The 26,969-nt window shown below is 47.7% G+C and overlaps 1 protein-coding gene across 25 annotated transcripts in view; it reads left to right on the forward strand.

The window, feature by feature from the left end:
• The window catches only part of DDX4 (DEAD-box helicase 4), a 1,188,488-nt gene that overhangs the window by 346,278 nt on the left and 815,241 nt on the right, over positions 1-26,969 (forward strand). For 12 of the 25 annotated variants that reach the window (XM_063962294.1, XM_063962347.1, XM_063962463.1 and 9 more), the window contains 2 exons: positions 16,470-16,502; positions 22,488-22,520. The exons of 6 other annotated variants lie outside the window; for them this stretch is intronic. In XM_063962294.1, the coding sequence (XP_063818364.1) occupies positions 16,470-16,502; positions 22,488-22,520 (66 nt within the window). The remainder of the gene's footprint in view (positions 1-16,469; positions 16,503-22,487; positions 22,521-26,969) is intronic. 7 more of the 25 variants (XM_063962280.1, XM_063962304.1, XM_063962339.1 and 4 more) reach the window with 1 other exon arrangement.

The following is a 26,969-nucleotide window of genomic DNA, read 5'->3' on the forward strand; positions in this document are numbered from 1 at the left end:
ATTAAAGAAGGTTAGCAAAAGATATACAAACTTCCAAGTCTGGAATCACAATGGGAAGGTACAAATATCAAAGGGCGAGGTAGGTCATGTTCATACAATAATGTCTCGGTATGAGTAATATACATGCAGAGTTACATATAGTACATATAAGAGATTGGTAATAGGTGATATTCATGGGATATATTTCTCTCCTATTGGTTAGGGTTACCATCCTGCTTAGTGAAGTGTAAAATTTGGTATTCAACAAGCACGAAGGAGTTCAACGAGAGTAGAGACATGAAATAAATCTTAGTATCTGACCAGTTAACCCCTTAGCATCTGGGACTCATTACAGACAAGGAGAAAGAATGCATAAAACAAAGAGAGAATAGCCCTTCTTCAAATAATTTTCTATTTTGTAAAGAAGTTTGGGTAAATAAAAATTTGAAATCGTTCAAATTATAGAGGGAAAGGAAAAAGGGAAGAAAGAGAGAGGAGGGGGGGGGAAGAAAGGGGAGAGGGGGGGTGGACAAGACATAAAACAGGACAATATATATCTTCATTGTTCTCTAAAGAAATATTTATACCATAAGACTGATAGGTTGGATATGTGTCCAGTCGACAGCGAGAAGTAGGTATTTATTTACCGGTTAAACACATTTCTACCTTAGCCATGTTAAGGGCATTAATCAAGCTGTCTATATAAATACCAGGTAGTGGGTTCAAAGATTTTCTGAATTCTGAGTTGCGTGGCGTTATCAAAACTTTGAATAACAGTTTCCCATTTCCCATAGAATCTAGGGGCCCCTGATTCTATGTCCGGTATTAGGGCCTGTCGCTCATAGAATATGTTATTTAGTAGGGAGGTTCTCATTTCTGCAATGGTCGGAGATTGTCTGTGCAACCAATGGGTGAGGATTAATTTTTTAGCGATGGTAAGGATAACGGTCAGGGCAGGTATAATCTTCTGTTTGTGTGGTCCCAAGTCCCAATCTGAAAAGCAGTAGAATAGACATGCAGTAGGGAGCTTGTTAATTCGAATTGAAAAAATATCATTAATATGGTTTATCAGCTTGTTCCAGAAATTTCTTATTTTCCTGCAGTCCCAGAAATTATGATAGTAGGTGGCCTCAGCCATCCCACATTTAAAGCATCGACCCGTAGAGGCCAAGGTGAAATAGGAGTGCTGTTTTGGGGAAATGTAGGCTCTATTTAAGAATTTGAGGTGAGTCTCTTGCAAAGCTGCAGACTTTAAATATTTAAATGTGGGGGACAGTGTAGACATAAGTACCGACATATCCGGGAAATCAGGTATGTCACGCTGCCAGCGTGAATGAAGAACACTTTGCAAGGGTGTTTTCCCTGAGTCTATGAGGATGGAATATAAATTACGCAGCCTATAACCTATGGTCAGATTGAGACGTAGGAGAGGGGTAAGAGGGTCAATGGCCGTATCAAGGGCCATTCCAGGTGGTAACGACTGTGCAAAATGACGGGACTGGAGGTACATGTAAAATTGGGAGTTGGGTATACCATATCTATCTGATAATGCAGAGAAAGAGTGGATCCTACCCCCAGGGTCAAAGATATCTCGGATGCACGAGATGCCCTTCTCTTTCCACGTCAGATAAGCACAGCCGTCCAAACCCGGGGGAAACTGTGGGTTGCCCCAAAAGGTGGTGTATGGGGAGTTAGAGGAGTTTCTGTGTAATCGCTTATTGATAGATTTCCAGGCTTTATAAGTGTCTTGAAAGAGTATGTTAGATTTTATATGTGAAGGGATCAGTGAGGTAGGTGCATGAAGGAGAGCAGCTGGGGAGAAAGGGTGGAAGAGGTGTTCCTCTATGTTGGGGAGGGTATATACGGAGCCACCAGAGAACCAATCTACTATGTAGCGATACATGGCTGCATTTGAGAAAGCAGAGATGTCCGGCATCCCAAAGCCACCTTCCTGTCTCGGCAGTCGTAAAACTTGGCGTGATACTCTAGATTTCTTTTTTGCCCAGATGAATCTTGTAAACAGGGAGTCAAATCGTTGGATATCAGACTTGGAGAGTTGCAGGGGAAGCATCTGGAGGAGATAGGATTATTTGGGAAAAACGAAGCTTTTAATAACCACCACCCTTCCAGACAATGACAGAGGTAAATCCATCCATCCGTTCAGTATTTTCTCTGCCGAGGAGTATATCTGGTGGAAGTTAGCAGAGTATAGGGCGTCTAGACTATGGGGGATCATGATGCCTAGGTATTTAAGTGGAGAGCGGCAGATTGTGAATTGTGTCAGTGTAGGGGATAGAAGGTTTGCAGAATGCCCAGATCCTAGAGGGAGGAGGCGTGACTTGTCATAGTTCACACGGAATCCCGAGAAGGAGCTAAAATGGTCTATTACGCACTTTATAGCAGGAATGGAGGATTGGGGTTTAGAGATAAATAAAAGCATGTCATCGGCAAATAGACTAAGTTTCACTTCAGTCGACCCAACACTAATACCCGTGTATTCTAGGGACATGCGCAGTGCAGTGGCTAGAGGTTCTATCGCTATAGCGAATAGGAGGGGTGAAAGAGGGCATCCTTGTCTGGTCCCTCTATGGAGGGGAATGGGAGAGGACATATAATTGTTAGAGAGGATTTGAGAGGAAGAATCATGGTAGAGAAGGCGTATTGCATGGATGAATGCCTCCGGGAATCCAAACCTGTGCATGGTGTCAAAAAGGTGGTCCCATGTAACTAGGTCAAAAGCCTTCTCAGCATCAAGGGAGAGAAGGGCATAGGGGTTCTGGTCTCCCGAAGTCTTCAACCACTGCATGACAGTCAGTATCTTACGCACATTTACCATGGAGTGGCGTCCCCAGATAAATCCCGTCTGGTCCTCCTGTATCAGAGAGGGCAAGAGAAGCTTTACCCGGTCTGCCAAGATCTTGGTGTATATCTTGTAGTCCGTATTCAATAAGGATATAGGTCTATATGAATTGGGAAGCAGGGGGTTTCTCCCTGGTTTATGGAGAATTTTCAGGATCGCTGCATTGAAGTATAGGGGAGGGGGTGTTCCAGACAACAACAAGTTGAATAGTTCACAAAGGGGTTTGACCAGTTGAGGGGCCAATATTTTATAGTATTCATTGGTTAGACCATCCGGTCCAGGGGTTTTGTTTGGTTTCAAACCTTGAATAGCATGGAGTACCTCCTCCTCAGTAATGGGGTTCAGTAGGGGTTGGGATGAGGTAGTGGGCAGAGAGGGGAGCGTAAGGGAAGACCAGAAAGAGTGTTGCTGTTGGTGATCAACAGAGGGTTCAGAGTATAATGAGGAATAAAAAGACTGCAGAACCTCAGACACCTGGCTACAATCATGTACCACCGTGCCGTCTGCCTTGGTTAAAGCATGTATAAGTGTTGGGGGATGTTGACATTTCAAGAGATTTGAAAGCAATCGACTAGATCGATTGCCAAATTTATGGAATCTACATTGGGACATAAACGTTAATTTAGATTCAGTTTGAGATAAGAGTTTGTCAAAAAGGGATTTTTGTTCATAGTAGAGTTTTCTAGAGCTTGGGGTGGGGGACTGTATGAATGCGTGGTAGGCGTCAGTGAGTTTTGATTGGGCATCAAGATACAGAGTTTGTGTGTCTTTCTTATGTTTGGAGGTGAAGGAGATAATAGAGCCCCTTAGTACTGACTTAGACGTTTGCCAGAACAGGAGCGGTGATTCATTCTCTGCGGTTACATTACAATGTTTAAAGTCAGCCCAGGATGCCTCCAGCATGTTTCTAAATTGAATGGAATTGGTCAAGTGGGTTGGAAAGCGCCACTGTCTGACAGGGCCTCTATTGGGGAAGGTGGCGAGAGTCATCCAGCAGACCGCATGGTCCGACAAGGACACCGGTTCTATTTCAGATGTCTGCACCCTGGTGAACATAGAAGTCGAGATGAGTAAATAATCGATTCTTGACAGTGTACCATGAGCAGCCGATAAACATGTGTATTCACGGTCAACTGGATGACAGGCCCGCCACACATCCACCAGATGCAGCTGTGACATTAAATATGGTAAACCATATTTGGGGGTGTACCGGGTAGATCTGGATTTGGTATTTCTATCAAGAGCGTTGGATACAGTGGAGTTAAAGTCACCCGCTAGTACCACCTGTTTGTGTGAGTGTGGGTGCAGTTTAGCGGCAATGGACAGAAAGAAGGGTTGGGGATCGATGTTGGGGGCGTATACATTACACAAGAGAAAACGTGAGTCCTCTAGAGTGACGTCTACAATGAGGAATCTGCCTTCGGGATCAGATTGGGAGGAATGAAGGTCTACCTGGACTGAGCGCCTAATCAATATGAGAACCCCACGGGCCTTGGCAGTAAATGGGGCGGACGCCAAGACTCTCCAGCCCAGGCAATTGAGTTTGTCAATCTCAGGGGGAAGGAGATGAGACTCCTGGAGGAATGCAACGTCTACATGCAGTTTAGACAAGTAAAGTAGGATTTTCTTCCTCTTTATGGGGGAGTGGAAACCACCTACATTATATGTGCCAATTTTTAAACTGGTCATAATACTGTTGAAAAGAGGTACGAATTATGGCAATAAGTAAAACCAATACTGTCATATCTACCAAATACATTGCTAGCTTGGACAAATAGAAGCAACAGGACAAGACACATAGAGGAGAGAACAATGGGTGGAGAGGGTGGGGAGAAGTAAAGCAGAGGATCCAGAAAAAGTGGATCAAGAGGTGAACATCAAAAGTGCACTTCGGGCACAAAAATAATTTAAATAAACCTATAGTTCGCCAAATGGGGAACCAGATAAGAGCTCCAGGCTTGCCCCAGCCCTGGTACTGTGAAACAGTAAGCATAGCTTATATATGGCATAAACAAAACATAACTAAAAACAACATACGGAGAATTTTAGGTTGTAAGGCGCCTTAAAGTGAGCATCCCATTTAGAATGGGATTAAACGGTGAAATGGCACCCGACCTAGCAATTAAATCGGTAAGAGAGGCGCCTCCTCCTACAATCAATTTCAAGAACCTCTAGTGAGTAACGGCTATAACATAAACAGGCTTATTAAAGCAATAAAGTAATCGCCATTAAAGTAGGATAGAACCACGCTAAGGAACTCTGCAACCGTGGTTAACAATCAGAAGTCGAGTCCGTTGAAGGCAGGTGTAGTGAAGAACGGCCGTTCTCCTCTTCCAACATATATGCTTCCGCATCAGCCACGGTGGAGAAGTCGGTAAATGAAGATCCTTTGAACAGACGCAATCGGGCCGGGTATATGAGGGCAAATTTTCTATTTGCTTTGACTAGGCGGGAACAAAGTGGGGTGAATTCACGCCGTGCCCTGGCCACCTCTGCCGAATAATCTTGGAAGATAAAAATCCTCACGTCGTTCCATTGTAAATTCCGCTTACGTCGAGACGCAGACCAGATAGTGTCTTTATGGATGTAGTTCAAACAACGGAATATAACGGCCCGGGGTCGGGAATCCTGTGTAGACCTTGCCGGACCAATACGATGGGCCCTCTCCACAATCATACCTGCGCAGGAATCTTGAATGTCAAGCAGATCAGGCAGCGTGTCTTGTATGAAGGAAAAGAGTGCTGGCCCTTTAAGTGTCTCAGGCAGCCCAACCACTCTTAGGTTATTTCGACGTGATCTGTTCTCGAGATCGTCGACCTTATTAAGAAGCTGGTAATGGGATTTCTGGAGAAAGGCGCACTGTTCCTTTAGATCAGCGACGTCATGAAAAGTTTCCCCAAGGCGTTGTTCGTTAGCTTGCACCCGTTTGGAAAGCTGTTTAAACTGTGATTTGATGTCATGTACTGCCTGCGTGACTTTTGCAGCATGAGATTCCATGATAGGGTTAATGGAGTCCTGAATTGCCTTTACCATGTCAGAGTATGTAATGGGGCCTTCAGTCTGTTCTGTGGTCTTATTAGACTTCTGTGTTGAGGGGACAGCATGTGCAGAGAGAACTGTGTTCACAGAGGAGTCAGATAAGGTATGTAACTCACGTTCTGTGTGTACTGGCTGCTGCTGCGGCTGTGTCTGCTGTCCGGCGGCCATCTTGGAATCCCCTTTCGTTTTTGCAGAACGTTGTTTAAGGGGTTTAGCCGCTTCTGGGACGGCCAGAAAGCGTTCCATTAGGTGCCAGAGGTATTCTCACAGGCAAGTGAGGGGTCTGGGAGCGGGCTGTGTCGCTATGTGCAGCGTGAGAGTTAGCGCGGGCTGGGGCGGCACACGGAGCTCACACTGCTGCTGCTGCACGCATCGGCGCCGTACCCGGAAGTCCAAAAATACATTTTTACAGTCTGGCACTGTATATATGTAAAGAACCCCCGCCTTTTTTTTACACAGAAAGTGGGACAGAAGCCCGCCACTGACGGGGTGGGGCCTTTTTCCTCAGCACACCAGCGCCATTTTCTCTTAACGGCTCCGCTGGAAGCAGCTCCCCAGGCTCTCCCCTGCAGTATCCAGGTACAAGAAGGGTAAAAAAGAGAGGGGGGGGGCACATAAATTTAGGCGCAAATAAAACGTATAAGGCAGTTATTGGGTAAATCACTTATTATAAGCGCTGTGGTGTGTGCTGGCATACTCTCTCTCTGTCTCCCCAAAGGACTTTGTGGGGTCCTGTCCTCAGTCTGAGCATTCCCTGTGTGTGTGCGGTGTGTCGGTACGGCTGTGTCGACATGTTTGATGAGGAGGGTTACGTGGAGGCGGAGCAAGGGCAGATAAGTGTGGTGTCGCCCCCGACGGGGTCGAATCCTGATTGGATGGATATGTGGAAGGTCTTAAACGACAATGTAAGCTCCTTACATAAAAGGTTTGATGACGCTGCAGCCTTGGGACAGCCGGGGTCTCAACCCGCGCCTGCCCAGGCGACTCAGAAACCGTCAGGGGCTCATAAACGCCCTCTATCTCAGATGGTTGACACAGATGTCGACACGGAGTCCGACTCAAGTGTCGACGATGATGAGGCACATTTACAGTCTAAAATGACCAAGGCCATCCGATACACACATGATTATTGCAATGAAAGATGTATTACACATTTCTGAGATTAACCCTGTTAATACTAAGAGGGTTTATATGTTTGGGGAGAAAAAGCAGCCAGTGACTTTTCCCCCATCTGATGAATTAAATGAATTATGTGAAGAAGCGTGGAGTTCCCCTGATAAGAAACTAGTGATTTCTATGAGGTTACTGATGGCGTACCCTTTCCCGCCAACGGACAGGTTACGTTGGGAAACATCCCCTAGGGTGGTCAAGGCGCTGACACGCTTATCTAAAAAGGTGACCCTGTCGTCTCAGGATACGGCCGCCCTAAAGGAGCCTGCGGATAGAAAGCAGGAAGCTATCCTGAAGTCAGTGTATACACACTCTGGTACTCTACTGAGACCTGCTATTGCTTCAGCCTGGATGTGTAGTGCTGTAGCAGCATGGACAGATACTCTGTCAGACGACATAGATTCCCTCGACAGGGATACTGTTTTGCTAACCCTGGGCCATATAAAAGACGTCGTCTTATATATGCGGGATGCTCAGAGGGACATTTGCCTGCTGGGCTCTAGAATTAATGCTATGTCCATTTCTGCCAGGAGGGTCTTATGGACTCTGCAATGGACAGGAGATGCTGATTCTAAAAAACACATGGAGGTTTTGCCTTATAAGGGTGAGGAATTGTTTGGGGATGGTCTATCGGACCTCGTGTCCACAGCGACAGCTGGAAAGTCGACTTTCTTGCCTCAGGTTTCCTCACAGCCTAAGAAAGCACCGTATTATCAAATGCAGTCCTTTTCGTTCTCAGAAAGGCAAGAGGGTCAGGGGCGCATCCTTTCTTGGCAGGGGTAGAGGTAAGAAGCTGCACCATGCAGCCAGTTCCCAGGAACAAAAGTCCTCTCCTGCTTCCACTAAGTCCAACGCATGACGTTTGGGCTCCACAGGCAGAGCCAGGTGCGGTGGGGCGCGTCTCCGAAACTTCAGCAACCAGTGGGTTCGCTCATAGGTGGATCTCTGGGCTGTACAAATTGTATTTCAGGGATACAAGCTGGAATTCGAAGCGACTCCCCCCCGCCGTTACCTCAAATCAGCCTTGCCAGCTTCCCCCATGGAAAGGGAGGTAGTACTGGGGGCAATTCACAAGCTGTACCTCCAGCAAGTGATTATCAGGGTCCCCCTCCAACAGGGAAGGGGTTACTATTCCACAATGTGTTTGGTACCGAAACCGGATGGTTTGGTGAGACCCATTCTGAATTTAAAATCCTTGAACACTTATATAAAGAAATTCAAGTTCAAAATGGAATCGCTCAGAGCGGTTATTGCAAGCCTGGAAGAGGGGTTTTTTATGGTGTCGCTGGACCTCAAGGATGCTTACTTGCATGTCCCCATTTACCCACTTCACCAGGAGTACCTCAGGTTTGTGGTACAGGACTGTCATTACCAGTTCCAGACGTTGCCGTTTGGCCGGTCCACGGCACCAAGGATATTTACCAAGGTAATGGCCGAAATGATGATACTCCTTCGGAAGAAGGGAGTTATAGTTATCCCGTACTTGGACGATCTCCATAGAGCAGTTGTTGATCAGCGTAGCACTCTCTCAGGAAGTTTGCAACAGCACGGCTGGATTCTGAATGTTCCAAAGTCGCAGCTGATTCCTACGACGCGTCTGCTTTTCCTGGGCATGATTCTGGACACAGAACAGAAGGTGTTTCTCCCGGTGGAGAAGGCCCAGGAATTAGCATCTCTGGTCAGGGACCTCCTGAAACCAAAACAGGTATCGGTGCATCACTGCACGCGAGTCCTGGGAAAGATGGTGGCTTCATACGAAGCCATTCCCTTCGGCAGGTTCCATGCAAGGATCTTTCAGTGGGATCTGTTGGACAAGTGATCCGGTTCGCATCTCCAGATGCATCGGCTGATCACCCTGTCCCCAAGGGCCAGGGTGTCTCTTCTGTGGTGGCTGCAGAGTGCTCACCTTCTCGAGGGCCGCAGGTTCGGCATACAGGACTGGGTCCTGGTGACCACGGATGCAAGTCTCCGAGGATGGGGGGCAGTCACTCAGGGAAGAAACTTCCAAGGGCTGTGGTCAAGTTTGGAGACTTCTCTACACATAAATATATTGGAACTAAGGGCCATTTACAACGCCCTGAGTCAAGCAGAGCCCCTGCTTCGAAACCGGCCAGTGCTGATTCAGTCAGACAACATCACGGCGGTCGCTCATGTAAACCGCCAGGGTGGCACAAGAAGCAGGATGGCAATGGCGGAAGCCACAAAGATTCTTCGATGGGCGGAGAATCACGTGCAAGCACTGTCAGCTGTGTTCATTCCTGGAGTGGACAACTGGGAAGCAGACTTCCTCAGCAGACAAGACCTCCACCCGGGAGAGTGGGGACTTCATCAAGAAGTCTTCCAACTGATTGCAAACCGATGGGAACTGCCACAGGTGGACATGATGGCGTCCCGCCTCAACAAAAAGCTAAAAAGATATTGCGCCAGGTCAAGGGACCCTCAGGCGATAGCTGTGGACGCCCTAGTGACGCCGTGGGTGTACCGGTCGGTATATGTGTTTCCTCCTCTTCCTCTCATACCAAAAGTACTGAGAATAGTAAGAAAGACAGGAATAAGAACAATACTCATTGTTCCGGACTTGCCAAGAAGGACTTGGTACCCGGAACTGCAAGAAATGCGCACAGAGGACCCATGGCCTCTGCGTCTCAGACAGGGCCTGCTGCAACAAGGGCTCTGTCTGTTCCAAGACTTACCGCGGCTGCGTTTGACGGCATGGCGGTTGAACGCAGGATCCTAGCGGAAAAAGGCATTCCGGATGAAGTTATTCCTACGCTGATAAAGGCTAGGAAAGACGTGACAGCAAAGCATTTTCACCGTATATGGCGAAAATATGTTGCTTGGTGTGAGGCCAGGAAGGCCTCTACAGAGGAATTCCAACTGGGTCGTTTCCTGCACTTCGTACAGTCAGGGGTGACTATGGGCCTAAAATTGGGGTCCATAAAGGTCCAGATTTCGGCCCTATCCATTTTCTTTCAAAAAGAACTGGCTTCACTGCCTGAGGTTCAGACATTTGTTAAAGGAGTGCTGCCTATTCAGCCCCATTTTGTGCCACCAGTGGCACCCTGGGATCTTAACGTTGTGTTGGATTTCCTGAAATCCCACTGGTTTCAGCCACTTTAGACCGTGGAACTGAAGTATCTCACGTGGAAAGTGGTCATGCTGTTGGCCTTAGCATCGGCTAGGCGTGTGTCGGAATTGGCGGCTTTGTCATGTAAAAGCCCATATCTGATCTTCCATATGGACAGGGCAGAATTGAGGACTCGTCCCCAATTTCTCCCAAAGGTGGTGTCCTCGTTTCATTTGAACCAACCTATTGTGGTGCCTGCGGCTACTCGGGACTTGGAGGACTCCAAGTTGCTGGACGTAGTCAGGGCTTTGAAAATATATGTTTCCAGAACGGCTGGAGTCAGGAAGACTGACTCGCTGTTTATCTTGCATGCCCCCAACAAGCTGGGTGCTCCTGCTTCAAAGCAAACTATTGCCCGCTGGATCTGTAGCACGATTCAGCAGGCTAATTCTGCGGCTGGGTTGCCGCATCCAAAATCAGTAAAAGCCCATTCCACAAGGAAGGTGGGCTCTTCTTGGGCGGCTGCCTGAGGGGTCTCTGCTTTACAGCTTTGCCGAGTGGCTACTTGGTCGGGTTCAAACACAGTTGCAGAGTTCTACAAGTTTGATACCCTGGCTGAGGAGGACCTTGTGTTTGCTCATTCGCTGCTGCAGAGTCATCCGCACTCTCCCCCCCCGTTTGGGAGCTTTGGTATAATCCCCATGGTCCTTACGGAGTTCCCAGCATCCACTAGGACGTCAGAGAAAATAAGAATTTACTCACCGGTAATTCTATTTCTCGTAGTCCGTAGTGGATGCTGGGCGCCCGTCCCAAGTGCGGACTTTCTGCAATACATGTATATAGTTATTGCTTAACTAAGGTTTATTGTTATGAGCCATCCGTTGAGTGAGGCTCAGTTGTTGTTCATACTGTTAACTGGGTAAGGTATCACAAGTTGTACGGTGTGATTGGTGTGGTTTGTATGAGTCTTACCCTGGATTCAAAATTTCCTTTCCTTGTAATGTCAGCTCTTCCGGGCACAGTTTCCCTAACTGAGGTCTGGAGGAGGGGCATAGAGGGAGGAGCCAGTGCACACCAGATAGTACCTAATCTTTCTTTTAGAGTGCCCAGTCTCCTGCGGAGCCCGTCTATTCCCCATGGTCCTTATGGAGTTACCAGCATCCACTACGGACTACGAGAAATAGAATTACCGGTGAGTAAATTCTTATTTTTTGCCTGATGCTCCTGCACGGCAAAAAAGACACATCACTCTCAGATGCAGTCCTTTCTGCCCAATAAATACAAGAAGGGTAATGGTTCCCTTTTTCTTTGCGGGTTAATGATGGGGAAAAGGTAAAAAATCCACAGCGTCTCCTGGATCACAGGAGTAGAAATCAACCTCTGCTTCTGCCATATCTTTAGCATGATGCTGGGGCTCCTTTGCGGGAGTGCGCTCAAGTGGGGGCACGTCTGAAACTCTTCAGTCAGATTTGGGTTCAATTTGGTCTTGACCCGTGGATCTTACATATGGTGTCCCACAGGTAGAAGCTGGAGTTTCAAGACATTCCCCTATGGCGTTTCTTTTCAAATTGGCTTCTATCCCAGACAGGTAAGTGGTATCAGCAGCAATATAAAAATAGTGTTGGGATCAAGTGATTGTCCTGGTTCCCTTGTCGCAACAAGGAGAAGTGTTTTATTCAAGCCTTTTCGTAGTTCCGAAGCCAGACGGCTCGGTCAGACCGATTCTAAATCTGAAAACACTGAATCGCTACCTGCAAAGGTTCAAATTCATGATGGAATCTGAGGGCAGTCATTTTCTAGTCTGGAGGAAAGGGACTTCATGGTGTCAGTGAACATAAAAGATGTCTACTTGCATGTTCCTATCTTTCCTCCACATCAAGCTTATCTGAAATTTGCAGTGCAGGATGGTTATTACCAGCTTCAGACGTTGTCGTTCGGACTCTAAACAGCACTGAGGGTGTTCACCAAGGTGATGGCGGAGATGAATGTCCTCCGACAGTAAGGAATCAATATAATTCCTTACCTAGATGATCTCCTGATAAATGCGAGGTCCAGGGAAAGGCTGGTGCAGAACATTGCACTCTCCCTGACATTACTTCAACACGGTTGGATCATAAATTTTCTAAAGTCACAGTTGGAACCGATGACAAGATTATCGTTTCTGGGGATGATACTGGACACAGAAGTACAGAGGATATTTCTTCCAGTAGTAAAGGCTCTGGAAATCCAGAGAATGGTCAAATAAATTCTGAAACCAACAAGAGTGTCGATTCATCAATGCATTCGGTTGTTGGGGAAGATGGTAGTGGCCTATATGAGACCATACAGTTTGGCCGATTGCATGCTAGAGTATTCCAGTGGGACCTATTGGACAAGTGGTCCGGATCCCATCTACACATGCATCAGAGAATAATCCTGTCATCCAAAGCCAGAGTTTTGCTCCTGTGGTGGCTGCACAGTTCTCATCTCCTGGAAGGACGCAGGTTCGGTATTCAGGACTGGGTCCTAGTAACCACGGATGCAAGTCTCCGAGGCTGGGGAGCAGTCACACAGGGGAAAAGCTTCCAAGGAAGATGGTTAAGTCAAGAAACCTGTCTTCACATTAACGTTCTGGAATTGAGCCATTTACAACGGCCTTCTATGAGCGGTACATCTTCAAGATCAACCCATACAGATCCAGTCGGACAATGTAACAGCAGTAGCGTACATAAACCGTCAGGGCGTAATGAAAAGCAGAGCGGCAATGGCAGAGGTGACAAAGATCCTCCTCTGGGCAGAGAGACATGCAAGAGCTCTGTCAGCAATTTTCATTCCAGGAGTGGACAACTGGAAAGCAGACTTCCTCAGCAGACACTATCTCCATCCAGGAGAATGGGGCCTCCGCCAAGAAATCTTCGCAGAGGTGACCGGTCTTTGGGGAGTTCCTCAAGTAGACATGATGGCATCTCGTCTCAACAAGAAGCTTCAGAGATGTTGTTCCAGGTCGAGAGACCCTCAGGCAACAGTAGTGGATGCACTAGTGACCCAGTGGGTGTTTCGATCGGTGTATGTTTTCCCTTCACTTACACTGATTCCAAAAGTTCTCAAACTCATAAGATGAACAGGGGTTCGAGCGATCCTCATTGTCCCAGACTGGCCAAGGAGGGCTTGGTATCCAGATCTTCAGGAATTACTCATAGAAGATCCTCGGACTCCTCCTCTTCACGAGGACCTGCTGCAGCAGGGGCCGTGCGTGTATCAAGACTTACCGCGGCTACATTTGACGGCATGGTGGTTAAGCGCGAGATTCTAGCACGTACGGGTATTCCCAAAGAAGTCATTACCACTCTTATTCAGGCCAGGAAAGGAGTAACGTCTAGACATTACCACCGTATTTGGAGAAAATGTGTCTTGGTGTGAAACCAAGAAGGCTCCAATGGAAGAGTTTCAGTTAGGACATTTTCTTCAGTCGGGTGTGGATGCTGGTCTACGATTGGGTTCAATCAAGGTCCAGATTTCGGCCTTGTCCGTTTTCTTTCAGAAACAATTGGCCTCCCTTCCAGAAGTTCAGACGTTCATGAAAGGGGTTCTACACATGCAACCTCCATTAGTGCCTGCTACGGCACCATGGGATCTTAACGTGGTATTGCAGTACCTTCAATCAGATTGGTTTGAACCTCTTCAGGAGGTAGAGTTGAAGTTTCTCACTTGAAAAGTGGTCATGCTTTTGGCCTTGGCATCCGCAAGGCGGGTGTCTGAGTTAGGGGCTTTGTCTCACAAGAGCCCTTACTTGATATTCCATGAAGATAGGGCTGAGCTAAGAACTCGGCAGCAATTTCTTCCAAAGGTGGTTTCTTCTTTCCATGTAAACCAACCTATTGTGGTGCCAGTGGCTACTGACACCTTCGCTGGTTCGAAGTGGCTCGGATATGGAAAACAGAAGCACTGTTTATCCTGTATGCTCCCAACGAGATTGGGTGTCCTGCTTCTAAGCAGACTATTGCGCGTTGGATCAGAGGTACGATTTAGCAAGCTTTTTCCACGGCAGGATTGCCAATGCCGAATTCGGTGAATGCCGATACTGCAAGAAAGGCGGGCTCATCCTGGGCGGCTTCCTGGGGGGGGTTTCGGCATTACAACTTTGCCGAGCAGCTACTTGGTCGCGTTTGCTAAGTTTTACAAGTTTGACACCTTGGCCGCTGATGACCTAAAGTTGGGTCAATCTGTCCTGCAGGGACATCCTCACTCTCCCGCCCGTACTGGAGCTTTGGTATAACCCCATGGTACTAAAGTGGACCCCAGCATCCTCTAGGACGTATGAGAGAACTGGATTTTTTTATACCTACCTGTAAATTCTTTTCTCCTAGTCCATAGAGGATGCTGGGCACCCAACACAGTGCGTATTTTACCTGCAGTAGTTATTTTATTATAGTTTTACACAGGTGTTAAAATTATTTTTCAGCTCGTTGCTGTAATGTTTATGCTGGTTATTGTGTGTTAGGTTGAATGCCATGTTGTGCGGCATGGTTGAAGTGTGAGCTGGTGTGAATCTCGCCATTAACTTAAAAGTGAATCCTTTTCGCGAATGGTCAGTCTCCCTGGGCACAGTTCCTATACTGAGGTTTGGAGGAGGAGCCAGTTTCATGCTCTGAAAAAGTCTTAAGTGCCCATGGCTCCTGCGGAACAGTCTATACCCCATGGTACTAAAGTGGATCCCAGCATCCTCTACGGACTAGGAGAAAAGGCTTTACCGGTAGGTATAAAAATCCTGTTTTCTGCTCCCTCATCGTCCAGATCTACTTATGCAGGGGTCTTGTTATCACAGACATCTGTATCGACTGTCTTTGACGGCGTGACTCTTGAAACGTCTTTCTTGAAGTCAAGAGGATTCTTACAACAGGTAATTCAAACAATGCTCAGAGCAAGGAAACCTTCCTCAGCTTGGATTTATCACCAAATATGGCAACCCTATATTCATTGGTGCAGTTAAAGAAAGGTGGACCCTAATTCTTTCAAAGTTTCCAGGGTCTTAGCATTCTTTCAGGCAGGAATGGATATAGGTTTGAAGGTGCTTTCATTGAGAGTGCAAGTATCTTTGTATGGTTCCAAAAGAAAATGGCTGACTTAAAGGATGTGTGTACTTTTTACCAAGGAATGCTGCGCATTCCGCCTCCGTTTGTTCCGCCTTCAGTGCCGTGGGACTTGTTTAGTCCTGAAAGCTCTTCAAGTTGCCCCCATTTAAACCACTTAATAAAGTGGATGTTAAATGGTTGACAGCTAAAGTGCTCTTTCTACAGACTATGGCATCAGCGAGAAGAGTATCCGATTTTGGTGCGCTGTCATCTCGTTGCCCATTTCTGTGTTTTTATCCAGATAGAGCAGTTCTTAGAACTAAATCTGGGTATCTTTCTAAGGTGGTGTCTAAATTCCACCTTAATAAAGAAATTGTAGTTCCGGTTTTTTAGGTTTTGGGACTTTCTGCGGGAGATGCATCACTGCATGTAGTCCGTGAATTAAGGATCTATTTGGATCGTACCAGTGCCATCAGAAAGACAGATTTTCTCTTAATTCTCTACGGATTTCACAAGAGAATGCCCTGCTAGTAAACAGACGATGGCAAGATGGTTTCGGATGACTATTTCACAAGTATATACTCAAGCTGATCTCCCTGTTCCGGCTAATATGTCTGCTCACTCTACTCTTAAGGTAGGTCCTTCATGGGCAGGATAGTGTGGTGCTTCGCAGAACAGATATGTAAGGCAGCCACCTGGTCTTCCATTAAAACATTCATTAGTCATTATGCCTTGACCTTTGCCTCTCATGATGCTGAATTCGGACAAAGGGTTTTCCTGTCCAATCATGAGCGTTCCCACCACTAAATTGCTTTGGCAAATCCCATTGTTATCCTGTGGATAACCTGTAGACCCTGTCTGAGAAATATGCGTTATGGTAAGAACTTACCGTTGATAACTGTATTTCTCCTAAGTCCACAGGATACACAGGGATCCCACCCTAACGCACCTGATTTGAGGATCTAACCCTTTCCTTTTTGTACTGAGGGTGTGCATGTGTGGTTTTCTCACTTGATTATGGCTCTAAATAATGCTCCTGGCTTCTGCTTTGGAATACAACTGATTTGCCCGAGCCAGTGGGTGGGGATATATGGACGGACCCGTTGCATCCTGGGAGGCCAGAAAGCTTTGATCGTTTGGTGCCAATCCGCTGACGCTCCATCATATCCCATTGTTATCCTGTGGACTTAGGAGAAATACCGTTATCAACAGTAAGTTCTTACCATAAAGTATAGTTTTTAAAATGGATTTACAGTATTTTTTTTTTATAAAATGTTTGACATTTTTCTGCGTGTTCTTTAAGGAAACCGATCTGATGGAGGGGGTTTTGACAGAGGTGAGTGTTTGCATCAGTACTGATGTCCTAGAATTTGCTATAAGTTGGAAGTTGAGTTTATTGTGGGGTTACTGGGAAAAAAAAAAACTCTGCCTATCTTGTATGTTACCAAAGTAGAGATCAATCCCCAAAATTTTAACCCCAAACTACAAAATGTAATTTAATGTATGTGTTAAGAAGTCACCCCTTTTTCTCTGACGTCCTAGTGGATGCTGGGAACTCCGTAAGGACCATGGGGAATAGCGGCTCCGCAGGAGACTGGGCACAACTAAAGAAAGCTTTAGGACTACCTGGTGTGCACTGGCTCCTCCCTCTATGACCCTCCTCCAGACCTCAGTTAGAATTTTGTGCCCGGCTGAGCTGGATGCACACTAGGGGCTCTCCTGAGCTTAGAAAAGAAAGTTATATTTAGGTTTTTTATTTTCAGTGAGATCTGCTGGCAACAGACTCACTGCTACGAGGGACTTAGGGGAGAGAAGCGGACCTACCTGCTTGCAGCTAGCTTGGGCTTCTTAGGCTACTGGACACCATTAGCTCCAGGGGGATCGAACACAGGCCCAGCCTCGGTCGTCCGGTCCCGGAGCCGCACCGCCGTCCCCCTTGCAAAGCCAGAAGCAAGAAGATGTTCCTGAAAATCGGCGGCAGAAGACTTCGGTCTTCATTAAGGTAGCGCACAGCACTGCAGCTGTGCGCCATTGCTCCCCATGCACACCACACACTCCGGTCACTGATGGGTGCAGGGCGCTTGGGGGAAGGGGGGGGCGCCTTGGGGCTGCAATAAGGGTACCTTACTGGCAAAATAACACACAATATAGTCATTAAGACTATATAAGTGTAAAATCCCCTGCCATATATAACATAAAAAAGCGGGAGAAGTCTGCCGGAAAAGGGGCGGGGCTATCTCCCTCAGCACACTGGCGCCATTTTCCCTCACAGCTCCGCTGGAAGGATGCTCCCCAGGCTCTCCCCTGCAGTTTCCAGACTACATAGGGTAAAAAAGAGAGGGGGGGCACTAAATTTAGGCGCAATCTGTGTAATAGCAGCTATAGGGGAAAAATCACTGTGGGTAGTGTGAATCCCTATATATATATATATATATATAGCGCTCTGGTGTGTGCTGGCATACTCTCTCTCTGTCTCCCCAAAGGACTTTGTGGGGTCCTGTCCTCAGTCAGAGCATTCCCTGTGTGTGTGCGGTGTCGGTACGGCTGTGTCGACATGTTTGATGAGGAGGCTTATGTGGAGGCGGAGCAGGTGCCGATAAATGTGATGTCACCCCCTGCGGGGTCGACACCTGAGTGGATGGTTATGTGGAAGGAATTACGCGACAGTGTCAACTCCTTACATAAAAGGTTTGACGACATAGCAGATGTGAGACAGCCGGCTTCTCAGCCCGTGCCTGCCCAGACGTCTCAAAAGCCATCAGGGGCTCTAAAACGCCCGCTACCTCAGATGGCAGACACAGATGTCGACACGGATACCAACTCCAGTGTCGACGATGATGAGACTAGTGTACATTCCAATAGAGACACCCGTTACGTGATTATGGCAATGAAAAATGTGTTGCATATTTCTGATATTACCCCAGGTACCACAAAAAAGGGTATTATGTTTGGGGAGAAAAAACTACCAGTGGTTTTTCCCCTTTCTGATGAATTAAATGAAGTGTGTGAAGAAGCGTGGGCTTCCCCTGATAAGAAACTGGTAATTTCTAAAAAGTTACCAATGGCGTACCCTTTACCGCCAGAAGACAGGTCACGTTGGGAGACATCCCCTAGGGTGGATAAAGCGCTCACACGTCTGTCAAAGAAGGTGGCACTACCGTCTCCGGACACGGTCGCCTTAAAGGAACCTGCAGATAGAAAGCAGGAGGCTATCCTGAAGTCTGTATATACACACTCGGGCATTCTACTGAGACCAGCTATTGCTTTTGCATGGATGTGCAGTGCTGCAGCTGCGTGGTCAGATTCCCTGTCAGAAAACATTGATACCTTAGACAGGGACTCTATATTGCTAACCGTAGAGCACATTAAAGACGCAGTCTTATACATGAGAGATGCACAGAGGGATATTTGCCGGCTGGCATCTAAAATAAACGCAATGTCCATTTCTGCCAGGAGAGCATTGTGGACTTGGCAGTGGACAGGTGATGCTGATTCTAAAAGGCACATGGAAGTTTTGCCTTACAAGGGTGTGAGGAGTTGTTTGGGGATGGTCTCTCGGACCTCGTTTCCACAGCGACAGCTGGGAAGTCAGCATTTTTACCGCATGTTCCCTCACAGCCAAAGAAAGCACCGTATTATCAGGTACAGTCCTTTCGGCCTCAGAAAGGTAAGCAGGTTAAAGGCGCGTCCTTTCTGCCCAGAGGCAGAGGTAGGGGGGAAAAAGCTGCAGCATACAGCCAGTTCCCAGGAACAAAAGTCCTCCCCAGCTTCCTCTAAGTCCACCGCATGACGCTGGGGCTCCACAGGCGGAGCCAGGTACGGTGGGGGCCCGTCTCAAGAACTTCAGCGACCAGTGGGCTCGCTCACGGGTGGATCCCTGGATTCTACAGGTAGTATCTCAGGGGTACAAGCTATAATTCGAGACGTCTCCCCTCGCTGTTTCCTCAAATCTGCCTTGCCGACGGCTCCCTCGGACAGGGAGGCAGTGCTGGAGGCAATTCACAAGCTATATTCGCAGCAGGTGATAGTCAAGGTACCCCTCCTTCAACAGGGACGGGGGGTTACTTTTCCACAATGTTTGTGGTACCGAAACCGGACGGTTCGGTGAGACCCATCTTAAATTTGAAATCCTTGAACACTTATATACGAAGGTTCAAGTTAAAAATGGAATCGCTCAGGGCGGTTATTGCAAGCCTGGACGAAGGGGATTTCATGGTATCACTGGACATCAAGGATGCTTACCTACATGTCCCCATTTACCCCCCTCACTAGGAGTACCTCAGATTTGTGGTACAGGACTGTCATTACCAATTCCAGACGTTGCCGTTTGGTCTGTCCACGGCACCGAGGGTATTTACCAAGGTAATGGCAGAGATGATGAAACTCCTTCGAAAAAAGGGAGTTATAATTATCCCGTACTTGGACGATCTCCTTATAAAGGCGAGGTCCAGGGAACAGTTGTTGATCGGAGTAGCACTAGCGCGGGCAGTGCTACAACAGCACGGCTGGATCCTGAACATTCCGAAGTCGCAGCTGGTTCCTATAACGCGTCTACTGTTCTCCCGGAGGAGAAGGCCAAGGAGTTGTCATCTCTAGTCAGACCTCCTAAAACCAAAACAGGTGTCGGTGCACCACAGCACGCGAGTCCTGGGAAAGATGGTGGCTTCTTACGAAGCAATTCCATTCGGAAGGTTCCATGCAAGGATCTTTCAGTGGGATCTATTGGACAAGTGGTCCGGATCGCATCTTCAGATGCATCGGCTGATAACCCTGTCTCCAAGGGCCAGGTTGTCGCTGCTGTGGTGGCTGCAAAGTGCTCATCTTCTAGAGGGCCGCAGATTCGGCATACAGGATTGGGTCCTGGTGATCACGGATGCCAGCCTTCGAGGTTGGGGGGCAGTCACACAGGGAAGAAATTTCCAAGGACAATGGTCAAGTCAGGAGACTTCCCTACACATAAATATTCTGGAACTAAGGGTCATTTACAATGCCCTAAGTCAGGCAAGACCCCTGCTTCAACATCAGCCGGTGCTGATCCAGTCAGATAACATCACGGCGGTCGCCCATGTAAACCGACAGGGCGGCACAAGAAGCAGGATGGCGATGGCAGAAGCCACAAGGATTCTCCGATGGGCGGAAAATCATGTGTTAGCACTGTCAGCAGTGTTCATTCCCGGAGTGGACAACTGGGAAGCAGACTTTCTCAGCAGACACGACCTCCACCCGGGAGAGTGGGGACTTCATCCAGAAGTCTTCCAAATGATTGTACAACATTGGGAAAGGCCACTTGTGGACATGATGGCGTCCCGCCTCAACAAAAAGCTAAAAAGATATTGTGCCAGTTCAAGGGACCCTCAGGCGATAGCTGTGGACGCTCTGGTAACACCGTGGGTGTACCAGTCGGGGTATGTGTTCCCTCCTCTGCCTCTCATACCCAAGGTACTGAGAATTATAAGGAGAGCAGTAAGAACTATACTCATTGTTCCGGATTGGCCAAGAAGAGCTTGGTACCCAGAACTTCAAGAAATGATCTCAGAGGACCCATGGCCTCTGCCGCTCAGACAGGACCTGCTGCAGCAGGGGCCCTGTCTGTTCCAAGACTTACCGCGGCTGCGTTTGACGGCATGGCGGTTGAACGCCGGATCCTGAAGGAAAGGGGCATTCCGGAGGAAGTCATTCCTACGCTGATTAAAGCCAGGAAAGATGTAACTGCAAAGCATTATCACCGCATATGGCGGAAATATGTTGCTTGGTGTGAGGCCAAAAAGGCCCCAACAGAGGAATTTCAACTAGGTCGATTTCTGCATTTCCTACAAGCAGGAGTGACTATGGGCCTGAAATTAGGCTCCATTAAGGTACAGATCTCGGCTCTGTCGATTTTCTTCCAGAAAGAACTAGCTTCACTACCTGAAGTTCAGACGTTTGTGAAAGGAGTGCTATTCAGCCTCCGTTTGTGCCTCCAGTGGCACCTTGGGATCTCAACGTGGTGTTGAGTTTCTTAAAACCACATTGGTTTGAGCCACTTAAAACCGTGGATCTAAAATATCTCACGTGGAAAGTGGTCATGTTATTGGCCTTGGCGTCAGCCAGGCGTGTGTCAGAATTGGCAGCTTTGTCATGTAAAAGCCCTTATCTGATTTTCCATATGGATAGGGCGGAATTGAGGACTTGTCCCCAGTTTCTCCCTAAGGTGGTGTCAGCTTTTCACTTGAACCAACCTATTGTGGTGCCTGCGGCTACTAGGGACTTGGAGGATTCCAAGTTACTGGACGTAGTCAGGGCCTTGAAAATTTATGTTTCCAGGACGGCTAGAGTCAGGAAAACTGACTCGCTATTTATCCTGTATGCGCCCAACAAACTGGGTGCTCCTGCTTCTAAACAGACTATTGCTCGCTGGATTTGTAGCACAATTCAGCTGGCGCATTCTGCGGCTGGACTGCCGCATCCTAAATCAGTAAAAGCCCATTCCACAAGGAAGGTGGGCTCATCTTGGGCGGCTGCCCGAGGGGTCTCGGCTTTACAACTTTGCCGAGCTGCTACTTGGTCAAGGGCAAACACGTTTGCAAAATTCTACAAATTTGATACCCTGGCTGAGGAGGACCTTGAGTTCTCTCATTCGGTGCTGCAGAGTCATCCGCACTCTCCCGCCTGTTTGGTAGCTTTGGTATAATCCCCATGGTCCTTTCGGAGTTCCCAGCATCCACTAGGACGTCAGAGAAAATAAGATTTTACTCACCGGTAAATCTATTTCTCGTAGTCCGTAGTGGATGCTGGGAGCCCATCCCAAGTGCGGATTGTCTGCAATACTTGTACATAGTTATTGTTAACTAAAGGGTTATTGTTGATCCATCTGTTAAGAGGCTCAGTTGTTTTCATACTGTTAAACTGGGTATAGTATCACGAGTTATACGGTGTGATTGGTGTGGCTGGTGGGAGTCTTACCCGGGATTCCAAATCCTTTCCTTATTATGTCAGCTCGTCCGGGCACAGTGTCCTAACAGAGGCTTGGAGGAGGGTCATAGTGGGAGGAGCCAGTGCACATCAGGTGACCTAAAAGCTTTCTTTAGTTGTGCCCTGTCTCCTGCGGAGCCGCTATTCCCCATGGTCCTTTCGGAGTTCCCAGCATCCACTACGGATTACGAGAAATAGATTTACCGGTGAGTAAAATCTTTTTTTCAAATTGTCTGTCCAACACGCCCCCACCCACCCCCCCTTCTCCCCTCAAATCCTCAACTAATTTCTACATGTTTTAATTTTTTTATTTTTTCATGTATGACAATTGTATGACAAATATGTGAATTTTATTTTTGTGACTTTTAAGGGAACAGATCTGATGGGGGCAGTTTTGACAGAGGTAAGTTTGCATCTGTATTGAGCTCATATAATTTGCTTTAAGTTTTAAGTATGGCTTAAAAGACAATTTACTTCAGTTTAATAACAAATCAATTCATGAGTGGTCCTGAGATCAGTCGCAATAAGCGTCTGGAATCAGGTTGGTTTTTCTGTAAGCACCTGCTTAAAGGCTAAAGTCCCATCAATTAGGATGTATGTAAATGACTGAACACAGATGTGTCCCAAACTCTCCTATGTTATCCATAAGGCAATAATATTTCTTTAACGTCCTAGAGGATGCTGGGGACTCCGTAAGGACCATGGGGGTAGACGGGCTCAGCAGGAGACATGGGCAGTTTAAGTAGGTCTGGGTGTGCACTGGCTCCTCCCTCTATGCCCCTCCTCTAGACCTCAGTTTGATACTGTGCCCAGAGGAGATGAGTGCACTATAGGGAGCTCTCCTGAGCTTTCTGACAGAAAGTATATTTGTTAGGTTTCTTATTTTCAGGAGCCTGCTGGCAACAGACTCCCTGCATCGAGGGACTGAGGGGAGAGAAGCAGACCTACTTCTGTGAGTTTCATGGCTTTGCTTCTTAGGCTACTGGACACCTTTAGCTCCAGAGGGATCGGTACGCAGATCTCACCCTCGCCGTCCGTCCCAGAGCCGCGCCACCGTCCCCCTCGCAGAGCCGGAAGATAGAAGCCGGGTGAGTATGAGAAGAAAAGAAGACTTCAGAGGCGGCAGAAGACTTCATGATCTTCACTGAGGTAACGCACAGCAGTTAAGCTCTGTGCGCCATTGCTCCCATACACCTCGCACACGGCAGTCACTGTAAGGGCGCAGGGGGGTGCGCCCTGGGCAGTATATAGACTTCTTTTGGCACAAATAAGTATATATACAGCTAGGCTATATATATATATATATATATATATATATATATATATATATATATATATATATATATATCTATATCTCTAACGTCCTAAGTGGATGCTGGGGACTCCGTAAGGACCATGGGGAATAGCGGCTCCGCAGGAGACTGGGCACATCTAAAGAAAGCTTTAGGACTAACTGGTGTGCACTGGCTCCTCCCCCTATGACCCTCCTCCAAGCCCCAGTTAGATTTCTGTGCCCGAACGAGAAGGGTGCACACTAGGGGCTCTCCTGAGCTTCTTAGTGAAAGTTTTAGTTTAGGTTTGTTATTTTCAGTGAGACCTGCTGGCAACAGGCTCACTGCATCGAGGGACTAAGGGGAGAAGAAGCGAACTCACCTGACTGCAGAGTGGATTGGGCTTCTTGGCTACTGGACATTAGCTCCAGAGGGACGATCACAGGTTCAGCCTGGATGGGTCCCGGAGCCGCGCCGCCGGCCCCCTTACAGAGCCAGAAGAGCGAAGAGGTCCGGAGAAAGCGGTGGCAGAAGACGTTCCTGTCTTCAAATAAGGTAGCGCACAGCACTGCAGCTGTGCGCCATTGCTCTCAGCACACTTCACACTCCGGTCACTGAGGGTGCAGGGCGCTGGGGGGGGCGCCCTGAGACGCAATAAAACATGACAGAAATACCTTACATGGCAAAAAATGCATCACATACAGCTCCTGGGCTATATGGATGCATTTAACCCCTGCCAGAATATACAAAAAAACGGGAGATAAGGCCGCCGAAAAGGGGGCGGAGCCTATCTCCTTAGCACACTGGCGCCATTTTCCCTCACAGCTCAGTTGGAGGGAAGCTCCCTGGCTCTTCCCTGCACTACAGAAAGGGTTAAAAAAAGAGAGGGGGGCACTATTTAGGCGCAGTATTAAAACATACAGCAGCTATAAGGGGAAAAACACTTATATAAGGTTATCCCTGTATATATATAGCGCTCTGGTGTGTGCTGGCATACTCTCCCTCTGTCTCCCCAAAGGGCTAGTGGGGTCCTGTCCTCTATCAGAGCATTCCCTGTGTGTGTGCTGTGTGTCGGTACGTTTGTGTCGACATGTATGAGGAGAAAAATGATGTGGAGACGGAGCAGAGTGTCTGTAACAGTGATGTCACCCCCTAGGGGGTCGACACCTGAGTGGATGTACTGTTGAAAATTACGTGACAGTGTCAGCTCTATATAAAAAAAAACAGTGGTTGACAAGAGACAGCCGGCTACTCAGCTTGTGCCTGTCCAGACGTCTCATAGGCCGTCAGGGGCTCTAAAGCGGCCGTTACCTCAGATGGCAGATACAGACGCCGACACGGATACTGACTCCTGTGTCGACGGTGAAGAGACACCCGTGAATTCCAGTAGGGCCACACGTTACATGATTGAGACAATGGCAAATGTTTTTATACATTTCTGATAATACGAGTACCACCAAAAAGGGGTATTATGTTCGGTGAGGGAAAAACTACCTGTAGTTTTCCTGAATCTGAGAAATAAAATGAGGTGTGTGATGATGCGTGGGTTTCCCCCCGATAACAATTGATAATTTCTTAAAAAGTATTGGCTGCATACCCTTAACCGCCAGAGGTTAGGGTGCGTTGGGAAACACCCCCTAGGGGGGATAAGGCGCTCACACGCTTGTAAGAACAAGGGCTCTACCCTCTCATGAGATGGCCGCCCTTAAGGATCCTGCTGAAAGAAAGCAGGAGGGTATCCAAAAAGGTATTTACACACATACTGGTGTTATACTGCGACCAGCTATCGCCTCAGCCTGGAGGGCAGTGCTGGGTGGGCATGGTCGGATTCCCTGACTGGAAATATTAGGATAGTATATTATTGCCTATAGAGCATTTAAAAGATGCATTTCTATATATGCATGATGCACAGCGGAATAATTGCCGACTGGCATCAAGTATAAGTGCGTTGTCCAATTCTACCAGTAAAATGGTCAGGTGATGCGGATTCCAAACGGCATTTGGAAGTATTGCCTTTGAAAGGGGACATTTGGGGTCGGTCTTTTAGACCTGGTGGCCACGGCAACAGCTGGGAAATCCACGTTTGTACCCCAGGTCGCCTCTCAAAATAAGACGCTGTATTATCAGGCGCAGTCCTTTGTTGGCAAGCGGACAAAAGGTTCCTCTTTTCTGCTCGTGACAGAGGGAGAGGAAAAAGGCTGCAGAGATCAGCCAGTTCCCAGGAACAGAAACCCTTTCCCGCCTCTGCCAAGCCCTCAGTATGACGCTAGGGCTTTACAAGCTCAGGCACGGTGGGGGCCCGTTCTCAATGAATTTCAGTGCGCAGTGGGCTCACTCGCAAGTAGACCCCTGGATCCTTCAGGTAATATCTCATGGGTACATATTGGAATTCGAGACGTCTCCCCCTCGCCGTTTTCAAAAGTCGGCTTTACCGACGTCTCCCTCTGCCAGGGAGGCAGTTTTGGAAGCCATTCACAAGCTGTATTCCCAGCAGGTGATAATCAAGGTACCCCTCCTGCAACAGGGAACGGGGTATTATTCCACACTATTGTGGTACCGAAGCCAGACGGCTCGGTGAGACCGATTCTAAATCTAAAATCTTTGAACACTTACATACAGAGGTTCAAATTCAAGATTGAGTCACTCAGAGCAGTGATTGCGAACCTGGAAGAAGGGGACTACATGATGTCTCGGGACATCAAGGATGCTTACCTTCATGTCAAAATTTACCCTTCTCACCAAGGGTACCTCAGGTTATGGTACAGAACTGTCACTATCAGTTCAGACGCTGCCGTAGGGATGGTCCACGGCACCCCGGGTCTTTACCAAGGTAATGGCCGAAATGATATCCCTTCGAAGGAAGGGAATTTTAGTTATCCCTTACTTGGACGATTCCCTGATAAGGGTAAGATCCAGGGAACAGTTGGAGGTCGGTGTAGCACTATCTCAGGTAGTGTTGCGGCAGCACGATTGGATTCTCAATATTCCAAAATTGCAGCTGGTTCCGACGACTTGTCTTCTGTTTCCTAGGGATGATCCTGGACACAGTCCAGAAAAAAGGTGTTTCTCCCGGAAGAGAAAGCCAGGGAGTTATCCGAGCTAATCAGGAACCTCCTAAAACCGAACCAAGTCTCAGTGCATCAATGCACAAGGGTTCTGGGTAAAAATGGTGGCTTCCTACGAAGCAATCCCATTCGTTAGATTCCACGCAAGAACTTTCCAGTGGAACCTACTGGACAAATGGTCCGGGTCACATTTTCAGATGCATCAGCGGATAACCCTGTCACCAAGGACAAGGGTATCCATCCTGTGGTGGTTGCAGAGTGCTCATCTTCTAGAGGGCCGCAGATTCGGCATTCAGGACTGGGTCCTGATGACCACGGATGCCAGCCTGCGAGGCTGGGGAGCAGTCACACAGGGAAGGAATATCCAGGGCTTAGGGTCAAGCCTGGATACATCACTTCACATAAATATCCTGAAGCTAAGGGCCATTTACAATGCTCTAAGCTTAGCGAGACCTCTGCTTCAAGGTCAGCCGGTGTTGATCCAGTCGGACAACATCATGGCAGTCACCCACGTAA

The sequence above is a fragment of the Pseudophryne corroboree genome, chromosome 1 (genome assembly GCF_028390025.1).
Source record: "Pseudophryne corroboree isolate aPseCor3 chromosome 1, aPseCor3.hap2, whole genome shotgun sequence".
Classification (NCBI taxonomy): Eukaryota; Metazoa; Chordata; class Amphibia; order Anura; family Myobatrachidae; genus Pseudophryne; species Pseudophryne corroboree.